Below are 13,076 nucleotides of genomic sequence, written 5' to 3'. Positions count from 1 at the left end.
TTTTGACAAATGTACAATGACGCGAGTCTGCTATTGTAGACAGTACCACCCAGGGCCCTGCCCTACAAATCCCCTGCTCGCCACCTGTTCACCCCTCCTTCATCAACCCCTGATCTTTTCACTGTCTCCATAGTTTTACCTTTTCCAGAATGTCATAAGGTTGGAAGCATACAGTCTGTGGCCTTTTCTTATCGGCTCCTTTCACTTGGTTATATGCATTTAAGGTTCCTCCATGGCTTGTCATGGCCTGATAGCTCATTCCTTTTTAGTGCTGAATAATATTTCATTGTCCAATGGGCCACAGTTTATTTATTCACTCACCTATTAAAGGACATCTTTGTTGCTTCCAAGTTTTGACAATTATGAATAAAGCTGCTGTAAACATCTGTGTGCAGGCTTCTGTGTGGAAACAAGTTTTCAGCTCCTTTGGGTGAACACCAAGGACCGTGATTGCTGGATCCCATGGTAAGGTTATGGTTTGCTTTATAGGAAAGCAGCAGACTGTCTTCCAAAGTGGCCGCACCGTTTTGCATTCACACCAGGGCGTGTGTATCTCATTGTTGTTTTCTGTACATGTATTTGCAACAGCTGCTGCGGCCTCTTCTTGCACAAATTTGGCAAATTAAAACCGCTAAACTTTAACAACATTGACCGATTCATGACATTCATGAGAACACTCAAAATTGTGAGTAGTCGTTTAACCAGTCAGATGTCTTAGCACCTCAAACACTTAAGTGACCAGGCAGATCTTCATAGGAAAGATCTTCCTATTAAAGAAAATTTTTTGCATGCAGTAAAATTGACTTCTAAAAAATTAACATACTGTAAAAAATGAATTTCAACACATGTATGGATCCGTGTAGCCACCACCATAATCAGGATACAGAGCAAGTCCATCACCCCAAAGAACCCCCTCCTGCTGCCCTTTGTGGTCACATCCACTGCCCTGAGCGACTTCAGTCGCACCTGCTCGAGGTCCCCAGCAGTCACTAGCATAGAAGGACAGACCCGGATGGAACTGAGGCAAGGATAGGCGGGCTGTGTCCTGCATGTGCACGGCACAGAGGATTTTGTAACTAGCTGCCTCCATCACGCCTGAATGGCTGTCGCCAGTTGTCTCTGCCACTCAGAATCTCTCCAGAAAAAAAAAAAAAAGAATCTCTCCAGAGACAGTCCTGGCCTGTGTCCTCCACACCCACGTGTGGCTGCCTCAGCGTTTCATGCTGAAATGCGACAGGTAACGAGGACCGGACCCTGATGGGAACTGGAGCAGGAATGCACGGGTCCGCTCACACTTGCCTGGTTTGGACCCTACTCTGAAACACACAACACAAGCTACATGACTAAACGCCACGTTCAACCCACAGATTTCAGGGAGAGCCCCAGGGATTTCCAGGACATCAACCCTGGCTGGGTCCTCATTACAAACGCACAGAAAAGAGTCAACGTATGTGAATAGCTATTTGAAGCCTCTAATCGGACATCACTCTGTGTGTGGGATCCTCATAATGGCCAATTTCAGGATTCAGGTTTCTGAGGAAGAATATAAAGCTTTATTTATTTATTTATCTTGCAGTACGCGGGCCTCTCGCTGTTGTGGCCTCTCCCGTTGCAGAGCACAGGCTCCGGACACGCAGGCTCAGCGGCCACGGCTCCCGGGCCCAGCCGCTCCGCAGCATGTGGGATCCTCCCGGAACGGGGCACGAACCCGCGTCCCCTGCATCGGCAGGCGGATTCCCAACCACTGCGCCACCAGGGAAGCCCCGCAGCTTTATTTTTTCACGGTAGAACATAGGAGGGAGCGTTTTCGAAGCAGAAGAATTTCTCTCACTGTGACACAGTTTTATTCTCTGAATACTAAAGCACAGAAAATATTCTCTACTCTTTTTTTGTTTGTTTGTTTTAACCAAGATTTAAATGTCAAGTTTAAGTTAATTGTATCTACTCTTAGTTCTACATTAGGAGTGTCCTAGGAAGGTATTGAAAAGAATTATTTCTCTCAAATCTCCGACCACACTGCTCTTCCCTGCCTTCCACAGAACTGCAGACTCCAGTGTGACTTAGGTTATGTTTGGCTGGATGCTTTCACATTGCGAGCCTGGGACCCACGGTAACAGAGTGCAGCCTTTCCGTGGCCTTAATGAACATCTTCTCTTAAGGACCAGAAAAAAAATCATTTTTTTATTATAGAGAATTATAAACATACAAAAGTAGACAAACGCCCATGTACCGTTACTCAGCTTCAACAATTTCTGATAAATCTTATCTATCCCTGTTGATTTTCTCTATTTTTTTCAAATTAATTTTGGAGCAGGTTTCAGAACTTGTATCATTTTACCTGTAGGGATTTCAGCATATCTCTCAAAAAGTTAAGGACTGTCAATTGTCGAGGACCCTACAGAGCCCGTTGATCAAACGAATCTGAGTTAACAAAGGCAAGCCAGAAAGAGCGTGGGCTGAGAATGGCTCAAGGGGTGTCGTTATCAGGCTTTGGGATAAGGGCGCAATTGCTCTAAGAAGGGTCTTCCAAAACAGGAAACTGGCCAGGATTGAGAAAAGGTTGTAAACAGTTTAGGGCTGGTGGACACAGGGAGACAACATTCTTAATATGGTGAAACCTACAGTGCTCTCCTATTTCTTGTCTCCTGCTTAATTAAGATAACAATGTAATATATGGGCGATAGCCCCGTATATTACCTCCCAAAGCATCATTATTTTATGTTCCAGATATAGATCTGGAATTTGTGTCGCACATGGTGTTAGGCAGTGACTAAGTTTCATTTTTTCTATGCGGCTGTCCAGTTGTCCAGCGTTAGTTACTGAAAGACCATATTTCTCCACTGCCCTTCAATGTCCCTGTAACCGTGAACCAACCATCTATGTGCGCTTAGGTCTAGGTCCACACTCCCCGTTATATGCCATCAGCCTGATTTTGTCATCCTTCATACTGTCCTAGCCACAATGCCTCAACTACTTCACTATCTTAGTTACGGTACTTTTATGAGTCTTCATAGCTGACAGATCAAATCTGTTCACCTTGTTTTTCTTCAAGAGTGTTTTAGCAATTTTTGACCCTCTGCATTTCCATATAAATTCTAGGATCTACTTGTCAAGGTTTACAGAAAGATACTGTTAGGAGACTAATGAAAACTTCATCAAATTGTTAGATCAATTTTAGAATTCTATGAAATTGTGCTTCCGAATCGCGATTCCCCAATGACGAGTGACGACGTAGGGCATCTTTCACGTGCTTCTTGGTCATTTGTGTACCTTCTTTGGAAACCATTGCAAATCCAAGGTCATGAAGATTTGCCCCTATACTTTCTTCTAAGAGTTCTATAGGTTTATTTTAATTTTTATTATTTTTCTTGTAAGACTCTTGTTTTTCCACCATACCATGCAGCTTGTGGGATCTTATGTTCCCAACCAGGATCGAACCCAGGCCCCCGGCAGTGAGAGAACAGAGTCCTCACCACTGGACAGCCAGGGAATTCCCAGTTGTATAGTTTTAGATCAAATATTTTAGACTTTGATTCATTTTAAGTTTTGTATATGGTGTGAGGTAAGGATTGAACTTCATTGTTTTGCATGTGGATGTCCAGTTGTTCCAATGCCATGTATTGAAGAAACTCTTCTTTCCCTATTAAATAGTCTTGACACCCCTGTTAAAAGTCAATTGAGGGATTCCCTGGTGGCGCAGTGGTTGAGAGTCCGCCTGCCGATGCAGGGGACGCGGGTTCGTGCCCCGGTCCGGGAGGATCCCACATGCCGCGGAGCGGCTGAGCCCGTGAGCCATGACTGCTGAGCCTGCGCGTCTGGAGCCTGTGCTCCGCAACGGGAGAGGCCACAACAGTGAGATGCCCGCGTACTGCATAAAAAAAAAAAAAAAAAATTGATCACACCAACACGCCACAACTAGAGAGAAGCCTGTGCGCCACAACAAAAGATCCTGTGTGCTGCAACTAAGACCTGATGCAGCCAAAAATAAATAAATAAATATTTTTTAAAAAGAAATTCAATTGATCACAGATGTATGGCTTATATCTGAACCCTCGATTCTATTCCATTGATGTTTATGTCTGTCCTTATCACCAGTATCATATTGTTTTGATTCCTGTAGTTTTGTAGCAATTTTTGGAATCAGCAACTGTGCCAACTTTGTTTTTTCCTTTTCAAGAATGTTTTGGTTACTTGGGTTTCTTTGCAATTCCATATGAATTTTAGTTTTGGATTTCTTTAAAAAAAAAGTCACTGGAGTTTCACTTGGGAGCGTATTGAATCTGGGGATCATTTGGTGAGAAAAGCCATCTTAACAATATTAAATCTTCCAGTCCGTGAACATTAGATTGACTTATTTATGCCTTCTTTAATCTCTTCCAGCAATGTTTTCTGGTTTTCAGTGTACAAGTCTTTCACCTTCTTGGTTAAATTTTTTACTAAGTATTTTATTCTTTTTGATGCTATTTCAAATGAATTACTTTCTTAATTTCATTTTTGGATTGTTCATTGCTAATATATAGAAATATAACTGATTCTTATATGTCAATCTTATATCCTGAAACTTTGTTGAATTTGTTTGTTAGCTCTAACAGGTTTTTTTTCCTTTCCTTTTTTTTCCTTCCTTATGTATTTTCTATACGTAAGATCATGCTATCTGCAAATAGAAATAGTTTTACTTTTTTCTCTCCGATTTTGGGTGCCTTTTATTTCTTTTTCTTGCCCAGTTGCTCTGGCTAGAACTTCCAGGACATGTTGTATAGAAGCAACAAAGTTGGGTATCGTTGTCTTTTTCCTGATCTCAAGGGAAAGGTTTCAGTCTCATCACTGAGTATGATGTTTTGTGTTTTTCATATATGGCCTTGATCGTGTTGAGGAAATTTCTTTCTATTCCTAGTTTATTGAGTCTTTTTATCATGAAAGTGTGTTGGATTTCATCAAATGCACTTTTCTGCATCAACTGAGATGATTAAATTTATTCCTCCGTTCTATTAATGTGATGTATTACATTGATTGAGTTTTGTCTGTTGAATCACCCTTGCATTCCTGGGATAAATCCCCATTTGGTCATAGTGTATAATCCTTTAAAAAGTGCTGCTGGATTTGGCTTGATCATATTTTGTCGAAGAGTTTTATATGTATATTTATAAGGGATACTCACCTGCAGTTTTCTTTCCTGTAGTATCATTACTGTTGAGCTTTGAGAGTTCTTTATGTATTTTGCATACAAGTCATTTGCTAGAAATGCAATTTGGTGATATTTTCTTCCATCCTATGACTGAAAGCTTTTAATTTTAGTGAAGTCCAGTTTATCTATTTTTTCATTTGTAAATCCATGCTTTTGGTGTCATGTCTAAAACTCTTTGCCTAACCCCTGGTCACAAAGATTTTCTCCCATCTTTTCTTCCAAATTTTTTATAGTTTTAGGTTTTACATTTAAATCTATGATTATATAGATAAATCACTTTGCTGTAAACCTGAAAATAACACAGTATTGTAAATCAACTACAGTGGAAGAAAGAAAGAAAGAAAGAAAAAGAAAGACAGAAAAGTCATCCAGATAAGAAAAGAAGAAATAAAATTGTCTCTATTCATGAACAAGATCATTATCTATGTAGAAATCCTGAAGAAAACCAAAGGAAAAAAAAATCCTTGAATTAATAGTGAGTTTAGCAACAACAAAAGATACAAGTTCGGGCTTCCCTGGTGGTGCTGTGGCTGAGAGTCCACCTGCCGATGCAGGGGACACGGATTCGTGCCCCGGTCCGGGAGGATCCCACATGCCGCGGAGCGGCTGGGCCCGTGAGCCATGGCCGCTGGGCCTGCGCGTCCGGAGACTGTGCTCCGCAACGGGAGGGGCCGCAACAGTGAGAGGCCCGCGTACCGCAAAAAAAAAAAAAAAAAAAGATACAAGGTCAATATACAAAACTGTTTCTGCTCATTGGCAATGAACAACTGGAAACCAAAAATTTTTTAACTACCATTTACAATCGTACCAGAAAACATGAAATACTTAGGTACAAATCTTACAAAATATGTGCAGGATCCGTATGCTGAAAAGTACAAAATATTGACGAAAGAAATCAAGGAATATCTAAATAAATGGAGAGATATACTATGTTCATGAATTGGGAGACTCAGTATTGTTAAGATGTCAATGTCTCCCAGTCAAATTCCCAGCAGGACTTTTTTGTAGATAGAGACAAGCTGATTCTAAAATTCATACATACAAGGGAACTAGAGTAGTCAAAACAATTTTGTGAAAGAACAACTTTAGAGGACCCACACTACCTGATATCATGACTTACTATAAAGCCACAATAATCAAGACTGTACTATTGTTGAAAGGAAAGACACTTGGATAATGGAACTGAATAGAAGTCAAGAAATAGCCCCACACAAATGTGATCAAGTGCTTTTGGACAAAAGTTCAAAGGCAGTTCTATGGAGAGAAAACAATATTTTCAACAAGTGGTGCTGGGATAACTGGACATCCATAGGCAAGAAAAATCAATCAATCACCTCAGCTCATACCTTACACATAAAAAAAAATTAACTCAAATACACTGTTAGGAGAATGAAGAGACAAGCTACAGTCTGGGAGGAAATATTTTCAAATTACATATCTGACATTTTCCCCCCATTTTAGTGTGCAATGACAAGTCTTTGTGATTCTTTTTTTGGGGGGGGGCGGGGCTGTGCCGCACGGCATGTGGGATCTTAGTTCCCTGACCATAGATCAAACCCTTGCCGCCTGCAGTGGAAACGTGGAGTCTCACCCACTGGACCACCAGGGAACTCCCTCGTTGTGATTTTTTTTTTTTAAGATTTATTTTGACTATGGAGATAATTTTTTAAAAATTTATTTATTTTTATTTATGTATTTTTGGCTGTGTTTGGTCCTCGTTTCTGTGCGAGGGCTTTCTCTAGTTGGGGCGAGCGGGGGCCACTCTTCATCGTGGTGCGCAGGCCTTTCACTGTCGCGGCCTCTCTTATTGCGGAGCACAGGCTCCAGACGCGCAGGCTCAGTAGTTATGGCTCATGGGCCCAGTTGCTCCATGGCATGTGGGATCTTCCCAGACCAGGGCTTGAACCCGTGTCCGCTGCACTGGCAGGCAGATTCTCAACCACTGCGCCACCAGGGAAGCCCCTTGTTGTGATTTTTATTGTCATGTCCCCAGTGGCTAAGGACGTTAAGCATTTTCTCATGTGCTTATTTGCTTATTGACCATTAGGATACCCTCTTTTTTTTTTTTTTTTTTTTTTTTGCGGTACGCGGGCCTCTCACTGTTGTGGCCTCTCCCGTTGCGGAGCACAGGCTCCGGACGCGCAGGCTCAGCGGCCATGGCTCATGGGTCCAGCTGCTCCGCGGCATGTGGGATCTTCCCGGACCGGGGCACGAACCCGTGTCCCCTGCATCGGCAGGCGGACTCTCAACCACTGCGCCACCAGGGAAGCCCGGGGATACCCTCTTTTGTAATGTGGGTACAAGACTTTTACATTTGTTAAAATGGGATTGTCTTTCTTTTCTTGTTGATTTGTCAGAGCTCTTTATATATTCTGGATCTGCATCCTTTATCAGAGATCTACATTGCAACTATATTATATCCTTTCCCAGTCTGGACTACCTTTTCACTCTTAATGGTGGCAGATGTCTGAGGACCAGGAGAGAGACCCAAAGCAGATAGGAGGCTAGGCTGGACTCACCACTTGGCACCCAACCCAAGATCACAGAGCCAACCCTGCCTTGGATTTTTGTCTTGTGAGAAAAGAAACTTCCTGCCCTAGTCACTAGTATTGTGAGTTCTCTTGCTCAGAGCTTCAGAAGGGGAGGAAGCCTGCCTGTCCCTTTACTGATCCACATGAAAGGGATGGAGATGTTGAATGCAACTCAGACCTGGATGCCCATCCACACCGCGTCCTGCACACCTTTCCTTTATCAGACCTCAAGTGATTTTGCCCCTTATGAGTATATCATGACATCTGTCTCTTCAGAGTCCTTGTTTTCTCTTTAATACACACACTACCAGTCCCTCAAGCTGGCCCCTGTGTCTCCTGATGTCTTTGAAATCAGGATCCTTGATTCCGGGCAGCACCTCTGCGCTTCGGGTCCATCCTGAGTTTTCTGGCCCTCCCAGGGCAGAGGGAGTCACAGATGCAAACGAGGGGCCAGGATGTGCCTTAGATGGTCCCACCGAGTGATGCAGCTGCATAGCCCACTTCTTGGCTCCGTTAGTGACCAGGCTGCGGGTCGCAGGAAGTCCGTAATGAAAATTCTCACTGCACATTTTCCTTGCATGTTCTTTCTGTTCACTTTTTTTTTTTTTGCGGTACGCGGGCCTCTCACTGTTGGGGCCTCTCCCGTTGCGGAGCACAGGCTCCGGACGCGCAGGCTCATCGGCCATGGCTCCCGGGCCCAGCCGCTCCGCGGCATGTGGGATCCTCCCGGACCGGGGCACGAATCCGTGTCCCCTGCATCGGCAGGCGGACTCCCAAACACTGCGCCACCAGGGAAGCCCCTCTGTTCACTTTTATAATCTGAGACAGACGGTCTGGGCTGACCTCTAAGTCATGCACAGCCATCTCTGCCATGAACTCTGTGCCCCATGGATACAACACAGTCTTACCTGCATGGGTCTGGGACCCTGTACCCAGAGCCCCTCAAGCTCCTACAGTCTTATGTTGGCAGGTGGAGGGTGATGGGCACATGGGGCCCCAGGCTCATCCTTGGGAGGGAGGGAGGGAGAACCACCTCCAGTGCTCCAGGGAGGCCCGAGGTCTAGTGAGTTTGTAGGAGTGGAGGGTGCAGGTTGAGCGGGTTCTCATTTGCGGCTTTTCTCTGTGAAGAAGGAAGTGACTCAGGTAAAACAGGTCTGAAGAGCACGCAGAACTCTGGAGACTGCTAAGCCCCCTGTGGGCTTATCATGGCCTTTCCTCCTGTTACGGCCTTTCAGGCTCTGTGGGGTGAGCTCATTTTCCAGGCTCAGAGGGGTGCACAGCTTGCTCAGGGTCACAGGCTCAGAGGTGATGGAGCCGGAATTGAGGCTGACCACTCAGCTGCTGGGGGGAAGATGAGGGGCGGTGGGTGTGGGTGGAGAGTGACTGAGTGTGGTCCAGACTGATGGAGAGGCTGCTTTGGGTGGGGGAGTGCAGGGCCCCTGGTTGGGGTCTGCAATCATTGCGGGGGGACGCAAAGGGGCCCAAGAGGCTGGGGTGTAGAGGGTGGAAGGGTGAGCGTGGAGCTGGCACCGCCGATCATCAGGGGGCCCCAGGGGGGAGGCTGGGGTGGTGGCCTGAAAAGGCTGTCCTCCCCAGATGCTGGAACCGGATGGAGTGAGAAGTGGCTCCACCTCTGCCTCGAGGGCCTCCAGCAGGGTCCCTGGGGAGGTGACGCCCAGCTTGGGTCCAGGTAGGGACGCCGGGGCTCTCTGGGGCCGGGCGGGATGGCGCTGGCATGGGCGCCCGCGAGTCTCGTGCGATGGTCGGGCCGACCTTCCATCCCCGTCGGTTTCTCGGGGCTCAGACCAGCGCGTCGCCCCCCAACCCTTCCAGGCGCAGAGCGATGCTGGGCCCGCCCGTGCCAATCATATCACTTCATTCGGGTCGCTTTGGGTCGTTGCATTTGCCCACCTGCCGGTCTCTCGGAGCGCAGAAGTCCAAGATGGGCAAAGACTGGATGCAACTTAGAGCGCCCCGGGGTCCATCGAGCCGGGCGGACAGGGCGGGACTAAGACCAGGCTGGGCGGGCCGGAGGGGCGGGGCTCCGGCTCCCGACCTGGGCACTGTCCGCGGTGCTGAGCGCCCGCCGGGGCGCGCGGGGCCGTGCGCCATGGGGAACCGCAGCGCCGCGGACGCGGACGGGCTGCTGGCTGGGCGCGGGCCCGGCACGGGCGGCGGCGCGGGGGGCCCCGGGGCGGCGGCGGCGCTGGCGGGGGGCGTGCTGCTCATCGGCGCGGTGCTCGCAGGGAACTCGCTCGTGTGCGTGAGCGTGGCGGCCGAGCGCGCCCTGCAGACGCCCACCAACTACTTCATCTTGAGCCTGGCGGCCGCCGACCTCCTGCTCGCCCTGCTCGTGCTGCCTCTCTTCGTCTACTCCGAGGTGAGCCCGCGTCGCGACCGCACGCGCACCCTCACCTGCTCCTTGTTCCCTGTGCCGAGCCACACCGAGGACCCAGTGTGACCCTGCCGCCTGGCCTCTCAGGAGCCTCGAGTTGGGGGCCGCGCCTGGTCCCAGGACGACCGGAGCCTCCAGCACCTCCGAGCCTCACTCCCCTCCCCCATCTCGCGGTCCATCTGCCCGCTTTGCTGTCTGTCCGCCCTCCCTCTTCTGCCCCTCTCTCCTCTTCTCCCTTTCTGTCTTGGTGTCTGTTACCCAAGAGATGCCTCTGTCCTTCAAGCAGAGAACCCAGAAACAGGCGACTTTGGCAGTCCAGCCCCCCCCTCAGCCCCCTCAGCCGGGTTCCACTCCCCCAGGGGAGCCAGGTGTAGAGGGTGGAAGGGTGAGCATGGAGCTGGCACCGCCGATCCTGGACAGACAGGCAGATTCAGGCTTACCCCCATGCCGGCTCCCCCTGGGGCACAGAGACACACACGTCACTGCACGAGGCCACACCACAGCCAGGCAGGACCACAGGCGGGCACACACCGGCACACTTCAGGGCAGGAGACCCTCACTCACGCACCGACTGGGCTCCCAGCAGGAGGGACGCTCAGCTGCCAGGAGCTGCAGGGCAGTGAGCACAGCTGGAGGGAGGGGACACCCGGGCCTGACAGTGGAACCAAGGGAAGGCACAGGTGTGGGGTCCGGGGCCCCTGCCAGAACCTGGCCCCAGGAGCCTCCAGCCCCAGAGCAGGTCTGGCCCTTGGGTCGGTCCCCCTTGGTGCCAGCCATGTCCGCTCTGCAGTTTGGGCAGAGAAAAGCTGCTTAGGGCTGAGCTGGGGACACAGCGTCCTGGGCTATGGGGGAGGGGAGGCTTGATTTTTCTAAGGTGGACACAGTGAGTCTGGGCAGGGCTGGGGCAGAGGCTAGCAGGACAAGGACAGACGTGACCTGCCGCTCCCCCTCCACCCCGAGCTGCAGACAAACGTCACAATGACGGCTCTTAAGCTCCTAATCGCCCCAAATCAGCAGGAGGGGATTTAGAGGGGGGTGGTTGTCTGCTCCTTTGCCCTTGGTGGGACCGCCAGGCATGGCGCCGGGGACTTTACTTTGTAACAATGCTGTGGGTGCCATCCTCGCCCTCTCTTATGGGTGAAGGGACAGGAGTGAAATGACACGTCCAGAGGCCCAGAGAGCGAGTTTCCGCAGACACTGACTCTTAGCTGTCTGCAGGGGCTGGGGGGTGGTATAGGGGTGCTGGGCTCACACTCTTGGGCCGCAGGGTCCCCACCTGCGCAGGGAGGGGCCCCCCGGTACCCCGAGCCCCACAGCATCAGAGATCACAGTCCTCAGGTGACTATGCCCCCCAGGATCCCCCCCAAGGCCTTTCTCAGTTCTAAGAGAAAGGAAGGGGGTCGTCTCTTGGCGCCCAGCTTGAGGGGCGGGCAGGACTGCCCAGCTGTCTCCGGCTCACTCCCCTCCCCTCCTCTCCCCTCCCCTCTGATATTCAGCCCCCTCTGCTCCCGGACCATTGCGGGTCAGAAGGCTGGGGGAGGGTAGCGTCCTGTGTCTGTTGTTGCTACGGGGCCCCTCCCTGCGCCCAGGTCCAGGGCGGCGTGTGGCTGCTGAGCCCTGGCCTCTGCGACGCGCTCATGGCCATGGACGTCATGCTGTGCACGGCCTCCATCTTCAATCTGTGCGCCATCAGCGTGGACAGGTAGGCCGCCCCCACCGCCCCGGCCCCGGTAGCGCCGCCCCGGCCCGCCGCCCTCAGCACGCTCCCCGCAGGTTCGTGGCGGTGGCCGCGCCGCTGCGCTACAACCGCCGGAGCCGCGGTGGCCGCCAGCTGCTGCTCATCGGCGCCACGTGGCTGCTGTCGGCAGCGGTGGCGGCGCCCGTGTTGTGCGGCCTCAACGACGCGCGCGGCCGCGATCCCTCCGTGTGCCGCCTGGAGGACCGCGACTACGTGGTCTACTCGTCCGTGTGCTCCTTCTTCCTGCCCTGCCCGCTCATGCTGCTGCTCTACTGGGCCACGTTCCGGGGCCTTCGGCGCTGGGAGGCAGCCCGCCGCGCCAAGTTGCACGGCCGTGCGCCCCGCCGCCCCAGCGGCCCCGGCCCGCCGCCCCCCGACGGCATCCCGGCCCCCGATGCCGCCGCGCCCCCGGATGCCATCCCGGCCCCAGACTGCATCCCGCCCCACGACGCCATCCCGGGCCCCGACGCAACCCCGCCCCCCGACGCCATCCCGGGCCCCGACGCCACCCCGCCCCCCGACGCCACCCCAGCCTCGGATGCCGTCTTGCCCTCGGGCGCCATGCCGGCCGAACCCCCGCTGCGGGCCCGCAGGAGGAGACGCGCCAAGATCTCGGGCCGGGAGCGCAAAGCTATGAGAGTCCTGCCAGTGGTGGTCGGTGGGTACCGGCCAGGGGACGTGGGCAGAGAGGGGAAGACTGCAGCGCCCAGGGTGCGAGGCGGTGCCCGGGGCGGGGGGCGTGGCAGGGAGCCGCTCACGGCAGCCCCAACCCCGCCCCCAGGGGCCTTTCTGCTCTGCTGGACGCCCTTCTTTGTCGTGCACATCTCCCGGGCACTGTGTCCCACGTGCGCCGTGCCCCCGCGGCTGGTGAGCGCGGTCACCTGGCTGGGCTACGTCAACAGCGCCCTCAACCCCGTCATCTACACCGCCTTCAACGCCGAGTTCCGGACCGTCTTCCGCAAGGCTCTGCGCCTCTGCTACTGAGCAGACCGCTGGCACCGCAGCCCCTCTTCAGCACCCCGCCTCGCCTGGGGGTTTGTAGGAGTTATTAAACAGATCCCCAACACCTGCTGGGAAGACTCTTGGAGGCGGGGGAGGGGGCAAGGAGGAGGAGCCCAGGCCTCCACTAACCCTCATCCGGCCAGTTAACCCCTTCCTTCCTTCGGAGGAAGCCCAGAGAAGAGACCCCACCAAGCCAGATCTGCCCTGCCCCAGAAGCCTTGGGAA

General features: G+C 51.7%; 1 protein-coding gene across 1 annotated transcript; it reads left to right on the top strand.

The window, feature by feature from the left end:
• Positions 1-9,826: 9,826 nt before the first annotated feature.
• Positions 9,827-12,833, top strand: DRD4 (dopamine receptor D4). Its single transcript, XM_065882498.1, has 4 exons — positions 9,827-10,096; positions 11,701-11,813; positions 11,885-12,507; positions 12,631-12,833. The coding sequence occupies exons 1-4, from the start codon at positions 9,827-9,829 to the stop codon at positions 12,831-12,833; spliced, it is 1,209 nt and encodes a 402-aa protein (XP_065738570.1).
• The last annotated feature ends 243 nt before the right edge of the window (positions 12,834-13,076 follow it).

Source organism: Phocoena phocoena, chromosome 8, assembly GCF_963924675.1.
Source record: "Phocoena phocoena chromosome 8, mPhoPho1.1, whole genome shotgun sequence".
Lineage (NCBI taxonomy): Eukaryota > Metazoa > Chordata > Mammalia > Artiodactyla > Phocoenidae > Phocoena > Phocoena phocoena.
The sequence above is the reverse complement of the archived record's forward strand: the minus strand, read 5'-3'. Positions and strand labels throughout refer to the sequence as shown.